General features: G+C 46.6%; 3 protein-coding genes across 3 annotated transcripts; 2 read left to right on the top strand and 1 right to left on the bottom strand.

Moving 5' to 3' along the window:
• Nucleotides 1-1703: 1703 nt before the first annotated feature.
• On the top strand, nucleotides 1704-3642 carry F5J12DRAFT_903287 (uncharacterized protein; the record flags this gene model as incomplete). Its single annotated transcript, XM_051748386.1, has 10 exons — nucleotides 1704-1763; nucleotides 1813-2086; nucleotides 2135-2217; nucleotides 2266-2407; nucleotides 2526-2788; nucleotides 2845-2950; nucleotides 3000-3031; nucleotides 3062-3181; nucleotides 3203-3401; nucleotides 3449-3642. 10 exons carry the CDS (start codon nucleotides 1704-1706, stop codon nucleotides 3640-3642), a joined length of 1473 nt encoding a protein of 490 aa, XP_051603321.1.
• A 3569-nt stretch (nucleotides 3643-7211) lies between these two features.
• On the top strand, nucleotides 7212-9907 carry F5J12DRAFT_779994 (uncharacterized protein; the record flags this gene model as incomplete). Its single annotated transcript, XM_051742449.1, has 14 exons — nucleotides 7212-7517; nucleotides 7590-7770; nucleotides 7827-7912; nucleotides 7976-8048; nucleotides 8157-8179; nucleotides 8234-8258; nucleotides 8370-8392; nucleotides 8445-8546; nucleotides 8605-8868; nucleotides 8924-9179; nucleotides 9234-9298; nucleotides 9380-9507; nucleotides 9574-9774; nucleotides 9838-9907. 14 exons carry the CDS (start codon nucleotides 7212-7214, stop codon nucleotides 9905-9907), a joined length of 1803 nt encoding a protein of 600 aa, XP_051603320.1.
• Nucleotides 9908-15793: 5886 nt separating this feature from the next.
• On the bottom strand, nucleotides 15794-16533 carry F5J12DRAFT_779993 (uncharacterized protein; the record flags this gene model as incomplete). The annotated part of the gene is made up of 6 exons (XM_051742448.1): nucleotides 15794-15882; nucleotides 15976-15986; nucleotides 16079-16185; nucleotides 16234-16324; nucleotides 16361-16417; nucleotides 16454-16533. 6 exons carry the CDS (start codon nucleotides 16531-16533, stop codon nucleotides 15794-15796), a joined length of 435 nt encoding a protein of 144 aa, XP_051603319.1.
• Between the last annotated feature and the right edge of the window lie 1806 nt (nucleotides 16534-18339).

The following is an 18339-nucleotide window of genomic DNA, read 5'->3' as shown; positions in this document are numbered from 1 at the left end:
GACAACTCTTCATGCACATACCTCCAAACACTTCAGCATGGTGTGAGTCCCTTGAGGCATACCTTGCAGCTATGGGTTATAAGGTGGACACAAAGGTATGGAATTGTCATCTTTTGTATCATTACCCCATTTTTTCCACTTCATAAAACATACATTACTGCCATAGTGACTGTAGTACAGATGACTTTGCTATGTAGGTAGTATATCTTAATCTGATGCATGACTATTTCATGGTTATAAGTGCATGCATGTGTAACATGTTCTGTTTCTTGGGACTGCTGTAGTGTTATATTGATAGGGTAGGATGTTTGTTGGTATTGTTTGTGGTGATGTTGCTACATTATTAATGCATACTTTGGTTGTTCTTCTCAGTCATGGATCATTGCTGATTGTCAAGTCTGGGCCTACTCTGTCCAACTCCAATGCTGGATGAGGTCTGGGGAGAGGTTCAGAAGCAAGTCTGATGGAAAGAGCAGAACTCCGACTGGTGGAGTGTTGGCAGGAACAAAATCTGCCAAGGTAAGGGTGGAGTGAAGTGAGGGCATCAGGTTTAGCTTGTGCACTACCCCCTTGCATGATCTCAGCCCTTGTATTTCAGAGGGGGAGTACAGACAGACAGTCAGAGGTAACTCTGAAAGGCAGAAGATGGAGACAGAGGGAGTAGGAACTAAGTTGATATTTGTACTGAAGAACAGTGGAGTACAGTACATGCTTTTATACTACTACAGAGGTACAGTAACCAGAATTGGCACTGACATATGGAGACTCATAAAATTTCAAGTAAAACTTCCTAGATGACAAATGAAGGGTAGATGGAGGACATATGAATGGGTAACATAGAACATCCAGAAAAGGAAACAGTCCAGGTGCTGGACCATGTGGTGTGTGTGCTGCAAAGTACCTGACTGTGAGCTGTCAGGGAGGAGTCCAAAGGTAGTCACATGACTCCTCAGAGAATGGTCTGTTCAGTCCAGTAGGGGAGCAGTACAAGTCTGACAGCAGTCAGAGTGGAGATGGTTCATAACCAACAGAAGTTGGGTGGAGTTGGTGTGGAGTGAGTGAACAACTGGTGGAAGAGGGTGCAGAGTGAGTAAGGACCTAGAGTGAATGCATGGTTATGACACTGATGATACTTGCAGGAGGGTATATACTGGAGGTTCAGTAATGCATACCACTGGTATTGTATTCTGGAAACATCCCTTGATGAATATGTCTAACAACAACTGCAAGAATCTGCTAGTCCACCATCAAACATCCCCTCTGCAATCCCATTGCCAAGTTCCCCAGACAATGATGTCCTCAGTTCAAAGATGAGGCCATCAAAATACCTACAACAGCATTGTCCTCTATGCTTTGGTGGCCAGAGCTGGCAGAGCAATAATAGTGAACATGGGTATGTCACTTGGTGGATATAGTTTTGTCAACTGCTAAAATTTCCTTTGTTCTAGCTTTTCTGGTGTTGATGCAATTGTTTGCATTGATACACTTGTTTTACTCAGAAGCACAGAAATGGGCATCCAGATGATCCAGTAAACCCTACAGCTACAGTCTTACTTTCACAAGAAGATATTTGTGCTATGGAGCATGAGGTTAATGAGTTGTCAAAGTCAAAGTCTTCAACCCAAAGGAGGAGTGGACAGGCTTTGAAAAAGAATTATCTTGGTGATGGGGAGGATGAGTTTGAAGAGGGAATGAGGATAACAATGTCAGTGCTGAAGGGTTGTAATGAGTCCTTTACTGCAGCTGATGAGAGGCACCAGAAAGTGAGTCTTAATCATTTATTCTGACTCCATTGGTCCGATGGCAGTGTAGGCAAGTACCCAGTTCTTTTCAGATACTGGTGTCATGGCCCTACTCTGTCATCATGATCATGTCATTTACTTTGCAAATATGACTTCAGCTGGGGAGAGGCAACATTATGCACTTTCCCTCATCAAATCTCTTTTTGGCCATCTCCCAGATAATTTTCATATTGGGCTGTTATATGACATAGGTTGTCAACTGGAACAGAGCTGCAGGAAGTGGGGTTTTCTCAAGTCATTTCTGCCATGTACTTCTTTTGCCATCTCAGTATTTCATGCCTTTGGTCATCAATGGGCATGTCAGCTTATCTATCACCCCTGAAAATGTGAAGGATTTGGGCTATCTGATGGAGAGGGATGTGAGCATTTTTGGAGTTCAATCAAAGGGCTGATACCATCTCTTCATGTTTCTGGGGTATGTGTGCAGTATGCCACATCTGTTTCAAGCTAACATATTATTCAGTATCATCAATGCCTCTTTGTTATTGACTTCCAGGTGTTCCACCTGGACATGAAGAGTCTCACTGGTTTGGGCCAGTGGCTTTTGCATCACTGGAATCATTGCCAAGAAAAGAAGGCTGCTGCAAACAGAGGCCTAAGGAGATGTGGAGTTGATATCCCAACTCTTCAAGCTGAATGGGTTGCTCAAGCCTCTGCACAGACAAAGCCAGCTCCTCATAAGCTGCTGATATAAATAATGACTCCTGCTCACCATCAAATTAGGTCACAGCTCTAAAGCTGCTGAGAATATGATATTGCAAATCATGGCAACTCAGAAATCATTGGCAAATTATGAGGCCAAGCTAGAAGTGCTGGAGAAAGATCCTCTCCATGGGGTTGCTGACATGACAAGCTTGAATATCCAAATTGCAGAGTGTCATCAAAAGGTTAAGTATTTTAAAGAAGCTTTGCAGAACCAGAGGGAAACCCTAGGCATAAATGGGCATTCAAATCTGGCTAGTATCCAAAAGAGTGCTTATCTTCAAGTTAGTGGCAGTGTTTTTTCTACATGGTTTCATCTAATTGAGACCATGTTCCATAGCTTTGCATGCATGCATTAGCAATCAAGAAACATATCAGAGATCATCTGCACCAACAAAAGTTTGAGCTGGAAAGACTGGAACACTCATATCAGCAGACTCTCAGTGGTAAGAGGTCATCATTCATGAATACCCTTGTGCTTGACTTGCCTTGAAGAACAAAGACTTCAAAACCACACAGAACCATCTGTGAAGTGACAAGAACCAGGAATAGCCAAGCTTGCCAGTAGCTACAATAATCTGTGTCTGCAAATTGTAGGCCTCATACACAAGGGAAAAGCTCCTCAGGAGTCAATAGCCCCACTCCTGATCCCAAGGGACTCTTTGTTCAAACTGGATGTGGATGATGATATTTGGCAGGATATTGGCCTTGGGGATGATTCAGATGGGTTACTACCCCCATGGTTAGCTGATGAAAAAGTGCACTCAGGGATCAGATCACTCCTTGAGCTGAGGCATTGTGAAGAAGAGGAAAGGCACCTGTTGCAGGAAAGAAGAGCTTTGACAGAGTGGTTTTCTGAAGAGTGGGGTCATGTGCAGAAAACCAGACAGAGTGCTGGTAAGAGACATGTGTCATTGCATTACCATGACTAACACACATTGCAGATGTTGATCTTACATATGAACTTGACTGCAGAGCATTGAGACTAGCAGGTCTGTGCATCTTGTGGAAGAAGCAACTTAGAGGCTATCCTGAAACACCTAATGAGAACTGGGGTGCAAGATATATGTTGATGGTGATAATGAGGAGAGGTTTGATGGATTGGAGTCAGGGGGTGAAGAGGATGAGGATGAAGTGATGGATGATGAGTTGCTATGTGTTGCTGAAGAATTTGCCCTGGCAGGTGAATATCACCAACAAAGTGATATGCCATTGGAAGAAATCTGTTGGGGAGAAGAATGGGAGAATGACCTACTGGATATGGATCCACCATCATCTCCAAGTAAAAGAGTTCAATACAGATAAGGGTGATATAGACATATTATAATCTATTTGGTGTGTTTAAATAGAATTTTTTTTGAGCATCATGTTGGCAAGACATATGCATGGGTAAAATGTAGAATATCCCACTGGTTGGCAGAGGGGTAGGTGGGATGTCCCAATGTAGCCTTAGAGGCTGTTGTGGGACATCCCGCTGGTTGGCAAAGGGGAGGGTGGGATGCCCCACACCAGCATCAGAAGGGGGACAGTGGGATGTCCCAACTTAGCCTAAGAGGTTGTTGTGGGATATCCCACTGGCTGCTGGAGAGTGGGGTGGAATATCCCAATATAACCCAAGAGGGTGTTCTGGGACATAGCCTCAGCTAGTGTTGCTGTGGCTCAGCTCCAAAGGCTGACCTGCTCAACAACAAGCAGCTTAGTCACTATGACAACTATTACCAAATGTAGCCTTGTGTTACCACATACCAAATCCACAATAATTATTTTAATACTCAATAATATAGATGTGGTATGGCCCTTGGCTGAGGACAGCTCCCTGAGCCACAGCAACACCACCCCCAGCTGCCAGAGGGGGAAGTGGGATGTCCCAATGTAGCCTTATGATGGAAATGTGACCAGAGCTGGGATTGAAGCAACCTCTTAGGTGATAACCAGTGCTCTAACAGTTGAGCAAATATATATTGTCCAGGTGCTAATATCAGTAGCATGGGGGTAAACCAGTGACATGGGAACAAGACCATGTGAAGAGCAATGCACCATTCCCCACTTGCTCAGAGGATGCTGTGAGACATCCCACTGGTTGCCAGAGGGGGGGGGAGGTATGTCCCAATGTAGCTTTAGAGGCTGTCATGGGACATCCCACTGCTTGCCAGAGGGGGGGAGGGATGTCCCAATGTAGCCTTAGAGGCTGTCAAGGGACATCCCACTACTTGCCAGAGGGGGGGAGGGATGTCCCAATGTAGCCTTGGAGGCTGTTGTGGGTCATCCCACTGCTTGCCAGAGGGAGGGGAGGGATGTCCCAATGTAGCCTTAGAGGCTGTTGTGGGACATCCCACTGGTTGCCAGAGGGGGGGTAGAGATGTCCCAATGTAGCTTTAGAGGCTGTCATGGGACATCCCACTGCTTGCCAGAAGGGGGGAGGGATGTCCCAATGTAGCCTTAGAGGCAATTGTGGGACATCCCACTATTTGCCAGAGGGGGGGAGGGATGTCCCAATGTAGCCTTATGAGGAAAATGTGACCAGTCCTAAGATTGAACCAGTGACCTCCTAGGTGTGCTGCAACCACTGAGCCATATGGTCTGGGGACTAGTGTCAGTAGCTTGGGGGCTTAGACTAGCACTGTGGGAACATATCTCCATGAAGTTAATGCACAGAATGCACCATCTCCAATGTGGTCCCTTCATCTGGCCACTTTTGGAGTGTAAAAACAGTGCACACCCCCTAGGGTCATGCAAATGGTCTGATTGCCTTTTGACCTTGTGTCATGTGATGGATCAGGATTTACTGCTGTGTTTCCAGGAGGCCTTACTGTCAGCCACCTTGTGTCCATGTAACTCACATGATCTGGACTTACTAAGGATGCTGCATGACCCATTGTACTGAGCATGCATGGGTTCCAGCTGCAGCTCATAACCTGATGAAAATGTGACCAGAGCTAGCATTGAGCTAGGACCCTCTCAGTGTCAAGCAGCTGCTCTGACCATGGAGCTACCTTGCATTGGATTCTCTATGGTGCTTGTAGGATTAGTGCAGATTACTACTTCAACACCTTAGAGGCTGTGTTCAGACATCCCTCTGGTTGCCAGAGGGGAGGGTGGGATGTCCCAATATAGCCTTAGATGCTGTTGTGGGACATCCCACTGGTTGGAAAAGGGGAGGGTGGGATGTCCCAATGTAGGCTTAGAGGCTGTTGGGGGACATCCCACTGGTTGGCAGTGGGGAGGGTGAGATGTCCCAATGTAGGCTTGGAGGCTGTTGTGGGACATCCCACTGCTTGGCAAAGGGGAGGGTGGGACATCCCAACATAGCCTTAGAGGCTGTTGTGGGATATCCCACTGCTTGGCAGAGGGAACAGTGGGAGGTCCCAATGTAGCCTTAGAGGCTGTTGTGGGACATCCCACTGGTTGGCAAAGGGGAGGGTGGGATGTCCCAAGGCAGCCTTGGAGACTGCTGTGGGACATCCCAAGTCCCCTTATGAAAGTCAGTGGGATGTCCCATCCCAGCCTCAGAGGGCTATGATGGCACATCCTCCTAAGTTACCTTTGCAGACCAGCACAATGCCCCATGATAACCTCAGAGGCTCATCTGGGACATTCTGCCCTCTGCAGATGGTGTTGCAAAGGTGGCCAACACCATGTTCTATGTGGGGGACTTTGAGATATTGGCTTGTCACACAAGTGTTCAAAAACCATTCACTTCTTCCTTCATACAGTACAAATTGCATGAGGTATAGACACAAATTGATTGAATTTATTATTGCAATTTTCAAGGCAAATGTGGAGGCCCAGGTGGGTCATCTCCCTGGCAACTAGTGAGATGTCCCAATACAGCAGAATCACATTGCAAAGATGTACATGAAAAGTACTATTGTATACTACTATGCATGGTGGGATGGGAGGGGATGTATAGGTTAAGGGATACTTTGTGGATTAAATCTGTCAGAGGAGCAAAGGGGCTAGGATTTCTGCAGTGATTTCAATGCTAATATAAGCTGCACTTTCAGGAGTAGGGACCCCAGTCACCCAAGGCAGTCTTGGGACATCCCAAATAATTGCATTTGAATGGATGGCTATGTGGGATTTCCCATCTGTTCCAGGGCCTAAAAATCTGCATAGCCCTGGGACATGACCAGATGTCCCTGGGCAGACCTTGGTCTGGGAGGCTATTAGGCTGGATGGTTTGGTGAAACTATTCAGCCTAAATGCTTATGCAAAATGGTTACCTGAAGTGGAAATTATTGGTGCAGTACAAGGTAATCAATCTTCCATCCAATCATGAGCCAGCTGCTTAGGCCCATTACTTATAAGTTGGTCCTTTGTTTCTTAGAGGGCATGTTGCCAGATCCAGGGCACATCTGCTTTGATCCCATCTGTCATAAAATTTCTCATGACTTTGTTATGTGGGTGTGATGATACCATTGAGTCATAAGTCTCATGTTCAAGGGTTGTGTCTCTTACATCTGACTTCACCATATGTTGCTGTGGGTGGCCCCCTGTACCCTTGAGTCTCATGCTGTGTCAACATGTCAGGTACAATGCTTTAGTGGTGGAGTCATTAATCATACCTTTCACTGGCACATCTTGGCCTGACCTTGATTCAGCAATGGAGACACCTTTGAAGCCTTTGTGTTACTGTCCTTTGTCAATGTAATATAAATCACCCCTCTCGCCCAAGCATGGCACTGCTCCCCCAACCACCACTCCAACATGATAAACAACAACACTGAAGGAGTCAAGTCTGTTCTCTCTCTGCAACTTACTTGGTCCTGTGTCAAAAATCTCCTTGCTACATGCCACCATGCTTGTGTCAGAGATAGGATTGAAGAGGTGCACAAGCAGCATCCCAAATGGAGAGCCAGTATGCATGAGCATTTCTCTGAGGCAATCACTGATTTACTTCCAAGTGGGGGGTTGACAGGTAACAATAAAGTGAAACAACTGGTCAAACACACTTTGCACAGAGGTTGGACAGTTCACTTCCAAGAGCCTGCTACACCTGCTCCAACCAAGGCTGTCAGTGGTTATGATCTACATCTGCCCAACACTTGTAGTCTCTACTTCTGAAGCAGCTTAATTTGACCACAGTGGGAGCTGAATGTCATGAGTACTAGATATGGTGGACAAGATGAGGACTGGGACATGGATGGCGATGCTGATTGGGAGATGAATGATGACCCAGATGACCCAACTGACTGTGAAGGACAGGAAGCACTGGGAACCAGTGATGGGACTGAAACCAAAGTCAAGCAGGAACCTGTGCCCCCCAGTGAGTGATTAAACATGATAGAGTAATAACACCTCCACTGATTAGATCATGGGCAGCACCACTGGCAACTCAAACACTGTCAACCTCAAGTCATTTTTTCACAACAATGTTCAAGCTTGTAGGCTTTCATCCCCATTGGGAGGTATGTTTGTGTCGCTCTGAATGGCATTCATATACTTCCTCATTTGATTTGAAATCTTTTAAGAGTGGTAACATGGACAAGCAAGGGGATACAACCCAGGAGTCTGAAGAAGTGGCAGGAGTGATCGAGGGGCCCAGTACAATTGAGGTCTGATGGTCTTTCCCTTCCTCATGCTAGCCATTGTTTTTCTGACAAGTCAAGCATGCAGGTTGATGAACCTGATTATGGACTGCATCAGCTGCAGGCAAAGGACAAGGCAAAGGCAAGGTAAGGCACATTTTCTCTCCTATAGGACTGACATACTATGTGAAGTGTTCATAGGCCTTGGAAAGCAATTCATTTGCTTGTGAGTACCCTCTCATGACACCTTCCCCTACTCCAAACTGGCTCACATGGTCATCCAACAAAGAAGTAGCTGCTGCTGATGGTCATTACAGCACTGATATCTTGTCTGCAGACCCCAGCAGTCTGTCCAATGAGGTAAGTTACTCATTGCATGCATCTTCTGGGAGCTAATACTTTTCACTGCCAGAGTGATATACCACCATGGTATCTGCCACATAAGAGTAATCATGAAGATGAAAGAAGGCAAAATCCAGGAGTGGGTGCATGGCAACCCAAAGGATCTGCCACAGTATGTCTTCAGTATGCATTGGATTCTCTGGGCACTCACTCACTAGTGACCTCCCTAGAAAATCACAGCTTCAGCCCAAGCAGACCTGCAACACCTCAAAGACATACTCAGAAGTGAAATTTGGGAAAGTTTGAGACAAGATATTTCTCAGATTGTCTTTTTCACTGTTGTGCAGGCTATGGAGAAGTACAGTGGGAATTCTACCAGCTTGCCTTGGGCAGCCAAGGCTGTGGCACCAAGAAGCAGTACTATATACAGCAAGACTCCACAAAAGTTGAAGGATCTCCCACAGCATCACCCTCCTGAGTGGAACACATTCAAGGTAAGAATCAGAGAGCCATTTCCAATTGATGACATACCCTGATGCTTCTCAATAGCAATCTATTTGTGAATATACACTTGAGCTCATTGGGCTTCCCACAGATGTGAAGTCTGTGCTGTCATCTGCTACAGAGGCAGCTATAGGTGCATGGGACCTCAATCATGGCCACTGCTGCATGCTGGCCAATTTCTGCATTGACCTCGAAGGCAATCCACACTCTGCATGGAACAAGTCTGCAGTGAAGGTGTTTGCTACTGGATACCTGAAGAAGTACAAGAATTGTCAATACCCTCATGAAACCATAGAGGAAGGTTAGATACAATACATGACTGGGTTAAAGACAAAGTACCAGTTGCAGTGGAAAGGTACTGCAAGGGTAAGGGTCCAGGAGCATAAAGCCACCCACTGGCACAAGCAAAGAAAGGCAGAGGTATGTAGCCCCCTTCAGCTGTGATCCTGTCCTCACAACCTTTATAAGCTATATACCTGTCACCTCAAATGTGCCATGCAGTACTGGAGTGTCAGTGATTGTGCTGTTGACATCATGCAGCAGCTTGGTGTTGACAGTATGAGTTCTGATGAATTGGAGCATGAAGGCCATGGTGGAGAAGCAACATATTATGCCCTCCACAAAGATTGGTGATCTCACCATATCACTGCCTGGCTCCAACTACTTGATTTGCTCCACCTGCAGTTGAGGTACAGGCAAGAGTGGCAGGCCACAGCAGGTGCTTTGCCCCATTTCAGAACAACTTCCTTGAAGGTCAGCAACCACCCTCCAGTTCCACAGCTTCCCACCAACTTCTATTGTGCCAATTGGTATGCCACCCAGAATGACTTCTCTCAGGAGAGGCTGCAGGCACATCCTGCTGCACCTTCTCTTGAGATACCCTGCCAGGTTTCCATGTAAGTCTTAGATATTGCAAACCTTTTTTCTTGGCCTCCCAGCACTGACTCCACTCTTCACAGGGAGGCTCAAAAGTACAATTTGGCAAACTGGAGGATCATTCAGGGAAAGGCTGCACCATTCACTAGTTGATAATAGCTGAAGTACTACACATAGATGGTATGTGTGTTGCAAATTGTGCCAATTCAGTGTCCATTACATATTCAGATGATGGATTGTATATGCATGAGCACAACCTCATCCACACATGATCCCCCTTCAACAATGTGCATACATTGGACTTGAAGGAGATACTTGAGGAATGAGACTGTGCAACCATTCCAGATGATCCTGACAATGGCTTCATACTGAGGTTACCAGTTGGATGATGGATCTGGACATCAGCACATTTTTCTCTGTCATATGGTTAGGTGTACAATAATGATGTCAACACCACCATGATTTGCCCTCATGCAGGTGCGAGTTGTGAGCCTGTGAAATTTCAGAGATTCAGGATTTGATGAAAGTGGGATGACTGAGAAAACAAAGCATGAAGACTAGCAGAAACATGCACCACATTCTTTCTCTGTGAGTCTCAACAACCTTGAAGGTGACTGCCTGTGATTGATGAGTCCATAACAGAAACTAGAATCCCCTCTGTGCTTTTCTCTACCACTGTAGCACCCAGGAGGTTACCCCTGCACTATTCAAAGTGCTGTTGTAAATGAAATGTGCCTGAGAAGTCATGACACAAGGCTGATTGTCACTGATAATTTCCTGCCTGAAGCTAGAAGGCTTTTCATGCCCAATGCTGCCACCACAACACCTGGCACATTCTTTTTGGTGTCCATACACTTTCAGAGAATATCAATGCTTGCTGACATCCTAGTATATTTAGAGTGTATCTACCATCTTTGATATGATTGATAAATCAATGAAGTACTGCAGCATATGCCAGCATACTCATAGCCTCAGGGCCATTGGCCATTGATCAAATGAAGAGGCTCACATGCTGTTTGGGTCAGATCAACATGCTGTGGATTGCACCAACTGGATTGGATTCACTGATATCTATTTGCTGTATAGGCAAGCCTCCTTGACCTGTACCAGTTCCTGCATGTCTCCAAGCCTGTAGTCTTTGTAACTGGAGGTTGTTAAGGAGTCCTCTGTAGTGCTATGACACATAGTTGGTGGTGTGCCTTCTAGCTGTAGTCATGCTCCTGGCTTAGTGGTGCTGCCAATGCAAAAATTACCAGCACACCTATGGTCCTCTTCCTTTGTTACCAAGCTCTGGTGGAGGTCACTGCCATTTCATTGACCATGGCATGCTCTCCCACAGCTCATCCAACCTCCAACCAGTGGGTCAATGACACTCAAAACCTGAGCTTGTCAAGTCTGGGCCTACTCTGACCAACTCCAATGCTAGACAAGGGCTGGGGAGAGGTTTGGAAGCAAGTCTGAAAGAAAGAACTGAGCTCTGACTGGCAGAGTGGAGTGAGGGCATTGGGTTTAGCTCATGCCCTACCCCCTTGCATGATCTCAGCCCTCATATTTCAGATGGAGAGAAATAGATGGAAAGTCAGAGATAACTCTGACAGGCAGGAGATGGAGACAGAGGGAGTAGGAACTCAGTTGATATTTGTACTGCAGAACACTGGAGTACAATACATGCCTTTATACTACTATGGAGGTACAGTAACTGGAATCAGAACTGACATACAGAGACTAAATTTTCAAGTAAAACTTCCTAGATGATGAATGAAGGGTAGATGGAGGACATACAAATGGGTAACATAGGACATCCAAAAAAAGGAACAGTCCAGGTGCTGGACCACATGGTGCATGTGCTGCAGAGTACCTGACTGTGTGCTGTCATGGAGAAGTCTGAAGGGTAGTCACATGACTCCTCAGAGAACAGTCTGCATGGTCTGGTAGGAGGGCAGTACAAGTCTGACAGCAGTTGGAGCAGAGATGGCTCATAAATGTCAGGGGATGGGTGGGGTTGGTGTGGAGTGAGCATATAACTGGCAGAATGGGGTGTGGAGTGAGTGAGGACCTAGGATGAATGCACAGTCATGACAGTGCCCCCCCTTTAGGGCCTGAACCCCTGAAGGCTGCATGTATGAGACAAGATCAACATGAGTTGGTCATTTGAAACCACCTTGATGCCTCAAGGATAATGGCTTTAGCCATGGCAGAGCTCTGTTGGAGTCTGAAGAAGCACTTGAAAAAAAAACATGTTAAGGTACTGAAACCTCATCCTTTCTCCCCATCATTATGCCCTCCCAGTGCCAGAGCAAAACCCCCCAGCCAACCCCTGATCATGTCCACAACTACTCCCAAGTCACAGATGATGAACTGGTTGTCCTCACTGACAACTCTACTGACACCAAGTGGGAGAAGTCCATGGAGAAGGTGCACCAATGAGAGGGGACTGAGCAGAGAGAGAGAGAGAGCACAAGGCAGAGCACAAGGCCAAGCATGAGGAGGCCAAGAGGTGGAAGGCAGAAGAGGAGCAGTTGGAGGCAGAGCAGAAGAAGAGAGCAGAAGAGGAGGCTCAGAGGAGGGTGATGGAAGAAGAGGCCAAGAGGCAGAGGCAGAGGGCCCAGACCAAGTGGGATGAGGCCATGCAAAGGTGAGTGACAGAGTACTGCAAGTCAGGCAGAGCTGACTTGTACGTTTTACTTTATCTTCACTTTAGATTAAGTGGCATGGTGTATGACGTCAACACCACCCAGAGGGTCCCTGGGACCTCTGTGGTGGTCACTGCAACCAGGTGGCCCCCCTGCACTTGCTGCATAGCAAGTCTGATGGCAGGACAGTGCAAACCAGGACAGGGCAAGACTAGGGCCTGTGTGCCCTGCCACAAGAAGAAAAAGGTGTGTAGCTGGATGAGGGAGGATGTGGTGGCAGAACTGTCATGGAAGAGAGCAGGGACAGGGAGTTCCCAAGGGGAGAAGAGGAAGAAGCTGCAAGGGAAGGGGAAGGAGAGAGTGATGGAGATGGAAGAGGCAGATGATGAGTGGGAGGTAGGTGGAGAAGATGAGGAGGAGCCAGAGACACCATGCAAGGAACCCTCAGGAGTGGGGGTCTCCTCCTGGTGGGTGGAGTGGGAGCAGGAGTGGCAGCTGCAGGCTGCAGAGGTGCACAAGAAGGCTGCAACAGCCTTTGAGAGGATGGCAAGGGCAGCAGAGCAGATGGCAGAGGCTGCAGAGTGGACAGCCCACAAGTGGGGGCTGTACTGCAAGTGGGCAGAATGGGCAGAGATGAGGAGGAGGGAGGACACATGTGAGGCCAGGATGGCCAAGTTTGAGTGTGCAGGAGGAGGATGGAAGAGGCCTCAGTTGGAGGTGGTGGAGGACAGGAACAAGGAAGTGGATGAGGGTGTGGAGGGGGATAACAAGGAAGAGGAAGAAGTCAGAGGAGAGCAGGGGGGTGGTGGAGAACAAGCAATGGAAGAGTAGGGTAGTTTTTTTTCTTTTGTCTTTCTGTTTTTAGTTTGTATATTTTTGTACTACCATGAAATAGATTGGTGACCTTGTTTGTGATTCTGAGAAGTGAAACAGATAAGCAGAGAAAACTCTAAAGTACTTAAGGTAGTTCAGTAAGGGGCAGAGTTGGCCTGCAGAGGAAGGTTGTGTGGGCAGAGTATTATGGTGGAGGTTGATACAGGCCAGGTGTGTGTGGATATTGTTCATGGAAAGCAGAGACTATGTCAGAAGTGTGACCTAGCTCAGTTGCAAGCAACCAAGAGGTTTCTTCATTGGTGTTCTCATAACCAGCCCAGCAGACTAGATACAAGAGTTGACAGTGGCAGTGATGGTGGTCCACCTTAGAGTCAAGTATCTCTGATACTTCATACTCAAGGTCACCATCAACATCCACTGGTGGAGGTGGAGGTTGTTGTTGGTTTTGGAAAGGGTTAGCCACTGTGGCTTCCAGTTGTGAGACATGGAAGACCAGATGTACTGAGTGCATAGAATCAGGGAGCTTAAGGGTGATGGAGTGCATACCTGGCCTGGCCAAGATGGTGAATGGACCTAAGTACTTTTTGGAGAGTTTTGCTGAAGGACAAGTGGAGCAGGAGTACTTGGCTTTGACATAGGCTTGTTCTCCAACCTTAAACTCAGGTGGAGGTATGCATCTGGCATCTGCTGGACCCTGGTAGTGCTGCTGAGCAGTGGACATTTTGGAGCAGAGGAAGTCATAAAGGGTGGAGAGCTCAATGACATAGTCATGAGCCCTTGGAGAGGTGAAGTCTTGGTCAGGGACCACAGACAGGTTTGGGTGGTATCCTCTGTTAGTGAAGAAGGGAGAAACTCCAGTAGTCACACTTGGTGCATTGTTGAAAGTGAACTCCACTAGAGGTAACAGCTCAGCCCAGTTGTCTTGTTGGTAGTTGCAGTAGACATGAAGGTACTGCTTAAGGGTCTGGTTCATTCACTTGGTCTGGCCATTGCCTTCTGGGTGGTAACCCGAAGTGAAGTGAAGATGCATATCAAGGGCCATTCCTAGAGAGCAGAAGAAGTGTGAGACAAACTCAGGACCTCTGTCAGAGGTGACATTAGCTGGCACTCCATGCTTGGAGAAGACATGGGTAAGGAAGAGCTTAGCAAGTTCAGCAGAGGTGACAGAGTCATGGGTGGGGATGAACACTGCTTGCTTTGAGAGGCAGTCCACTACCACAAGTATGGCAGAGTAGCCATCAGAGTTGGGGAGGTGTTTGATGAAGTCCATGGAGATGGAGTTCCAAGGTCTCTCTGGGACAGGGAGTTGCTTCAGTAGACCATAGGGGTGGTTCTGCAGAGTTTTGTTCCATCCACAGGCAGTGCAGGACCTGACATATTCTTTCATGTCAGAGCAGAGGTTAGGCCACACATAGTCCCTGCAGACAAGTTCTAGGGTGCAGTTTTGCCTGAAATGGCCTGCTAGAGGATGGTCATGCTTGAACCAAAGCACTCAAAGGCAGAGGTCATCAATGTCAGGGACAAAGATGTGACCATCAAGGCAGAGTAGACCATTGGAGTCCAGGGACCACTGAGGCCTAGTTGGAGTTGGAAGATGACTGGCAGAGACAGGGTTGGATGGTAGGGCAGAGATGATGTCAGAATGCAAGCATTCAATGTTGAAGACCATGGCAGCACAGAGCACAGGTGCCATGAGGGTGGTGGTACAGAGGGACAATGCAAGTTGCTCCTGTGTAAACATTGGGCAGAGATTGTGAGGATTTACCTGCACATAGTCCCTATCCCCCCCTTTTGGGTAGATGTCCCAATGTCACATAAGTGTGTTGGGTTTGGCTCCCAGGCAGTCAGGTCAGAAGTGGATGGAAAGGTTAAACTGTGAAAGGTACTTGAACCAGTGGGCCTGTTGATGAGTGAGGACCTTAGAGGTGGAGAAATACTCAAGGTTTTTGTGGTCCATCACCACATTGACATCATCCAATCCAGATGTGCTCTGGATCTGGCATCATGCTCTCTAAGAGACAAAGGAAGGACCAACCTGTAATGGGCCTGCACAGCCACTCATGATTGGATGGAAGATTACCTAGTGTACTGCAACCAATAATTCCATGAACCTGAGATGGCTCAGAGCACAGCTGGCAATACAAGTCCACAAGGTCATTGGGTCAGAAGCTCTCCATAATATCCATCTGACATAGGTGATAAGAAATGGTGCTGCTCCATTAGAGTGGGCAAGAAGGGTGTGCTCTTGGTAAAAGGCTGAAGGAGATCCCCAACATGGACAGGGAAGGATCCTTGATGAATTGTCCAATGTGCCTAGCTTTGTGATTGTCAAAATTTCAGACATGTTTCTTATCAGTGTCACACTTGTCAAACCATGGAAGTGGAGTAGCTCTGCATGGCTAGAGATGCCAAAGGGTGTTCAGGACTTCCCCCTGCATGCCATGTACTATAGTAGTTGTCTGTATCTCACCTCTTACCTGCCAGTTACATATATACTGATAGTTGTGAAATATAGCTCTCAACAGCCATGGTGTCTATCAAATAGTATTTATTATGCAGATCCAGAAGCCTCTCAGTCTCCTGATGTAACCTTCCCTATCCACATCTTCTCATGAAGGCACTCTCCAGCACCTTGTTTGTGGCAGTGACCAACCTCCAATTCTGCCAATTACAAATAGTCCTGAGGGCTTGAACATAAATGTAGATCAGAGCTGGGTGCTACAGATATGCAGTGAATGAAATATGAGCATAAACCCCCAGTGCCACTAGTGAGATGAAGAATATGATCATTGCATCCAATGACATCCACATCAACAAGTAAGTAGGGCTTCCAAAAGAAAAAGGTAGATGAACACACCTGGTGACTAAAATCACACCAGATATCTCATCAACACTGGCTGGCCAGCTTCCAACTGCCCAGAACAAAGAACTCAAAAGGCTGTTACCACTGTCCTCAGCAAAGGACTCAAAATGCAGGAATAAATCACAGGTTTGTGTCAAAACCAGACACACCTGGAATCCAATAAAGTCAAGGGGCCTGGCCTGTTGACACTCAAAAGAGGATTGTGGGTATGCTCCTACCACTGTGACATCCTTGATAGGGCTATTTCACCCTGCCACATGTTTAGCATGGTGGTACCTTGAAGCCTTTGTCTCTAGGTCAGCAATATCTGCATGCAGCTGTTCCTTGGCCTGACTGGATGATTGTCAATTGTCAATTTAGACTACAAACTTCAGATAAGGGAACTCTGAAGCTTTGCTAGTCAGGAGCCAACACATACCAAACAGGGTGCCAAGCATTGACAGATTCATGGTAGGAGTCAGCAACATCAAACAGTGGAGTGCAGGGAGCCCACAACTGTGAGCATCCACCACACCACTTCCCATGTGATGTGCTCACTCTGAGCCCAAACCATGACCTCGCATGGAATCTGAGCCCAAGACTTGAATTGCAAGGATCGGCCACATCCAGTGTATGGCATCCACTTCCATGCTGAGGTTAGTTGTCTGATGGAAGGAGCACCCAAAACTGCATAGGTCAATGGGCATGCATGGGGAGCCCACAACTGCAGGCACCCACTGCATGTACCATGCCATACCTAGTCCAGTAGAGTGTAGAGTGTAGAGTGCAGTGGATGACTTCTGAGTGTGCGATTTTTCTGCTTATGTAATATTTGACAACTGACTTCCAAAGTCAATTTACTCTTCAAAATACAGTACCCTTTTCTGCTTATGTAAGAATTGATAGCTGGTGATTCACACTTTGAAGTACTTGAGTATTTGCTCTTCACAACTTTGAGCCTGAGACTCAAACTGCAAGGATCAGCCACATCCATTGCATGGCATCCACTTCCATGCTGAGGTTAGTTGTCTGATGGAAGAAGCACCTGAAACTGGATAGGCTGATGGGCATGTACAGGGAGCCCACAACTGCAAGCACCCACTGCATGTACCACACTGTACCTAGTCCAGTAGAGTGTAGAGTGCAGTAGTACTCATTACAGAAGTAATTGTATGCAAGACTCAAGTAATAGCATGCAATTTGTAAGAATCAACAACCAACTTTCTAAAGTCAATATTTCTTGTACTAAGTACTAACAAGTGATGCCTCGCCTCATTCTGGCAGTAGAGATGTATATGTAGTATTGGAGGCTTGCACTGAGGGCTAAGGATAGTGTGTGAACTGGCCATATGAATTTGCTAAGTTCTGAGTAGCTATGTCATCAAAGCAGGATCTCTTTGAACATGGCATTGGTGGTCATTTTACCTCCAGGATGGAGTAGGATCTGTGCATGTTGCCAATGATGGATATCAGTCCTGCATCTGCAGCTGGGCAGTCAGTGATTTTCTTTCTCACTAGTGTGATCCAAGTGGTTCTGGATTCTTTACATGTGTCATCATGCATGATGTGAATACAGGAGTGGTTGGGCATGTGAGAATGACAGTTTCAAGCATGTAGTGCAGTTTTGTGAAAGTGTAGAAAATCAGAATGTAGGACTTGGTCATAATATATTCTGCATGGTAAAAGCTGGGATACTGTATTATGGATGAAAAAAAACAAGAGAGAGAGAATGAGCCATAGAACATTGTGAAAAAAGGGATGTCCCCCCACCTGGAAATATTTAGCAGCTATTAGCAGAAGTTTGCAAGCGAGGTCATAGATCTTTTAAGTCATAAACCATTGGTTGTATGTGTGCATAATTGGTTTTGGGTTTCAAAATCATGAGACAAGATCTGATTGCAACATCTACAATGCCTGGGTAGTTCTGGGGCAAGTCATAGTGCATCAATGGTTCCATGAAGGGGCCCATTACAGATGCAGACACTTTGTGGATGTTTCTGTCATCTCAGATTGGCACAAGCATTCATAAAGGAAGAAAAACCAGGCCTACACACACTCTTCACACCACCTGCCCAAATTGAATCTCAGTGATGAGGAATGTAGGGGAATCACTGTGAACATTGGTTGCAGTCACACAGCAAAGAAAATTTAAAAAATGGTTATGAGATGGGAACAGAAGAACAGGCTGGGCTGCAGTTTTGGTTGTTCATGCAGGTCATAATAGTATCTAACCAAGTGATTCACTGCTATCAGCCATCCTCCTGCAAGGTGTCAAT

This window comes from Pisolithus orientalis (genome assembly GCF_024613125.1).
Source record: "Pisolithus orientalis strain OTSU chromosome Unknown F5J12scaffold_4, whole genome shotgun sequence".
NCBI lineage: Eukaryota > Fungi > Basidiomycota > Agaricomycetes > Boletales > Pisolithaceae > Pisolithus > Pisolithus orientalis.
The sequence above is the reverse complement of the archived record's forward strand: the minus strand, read 5'-3'. Positions and strand labels throughout refer to the sequence as shown.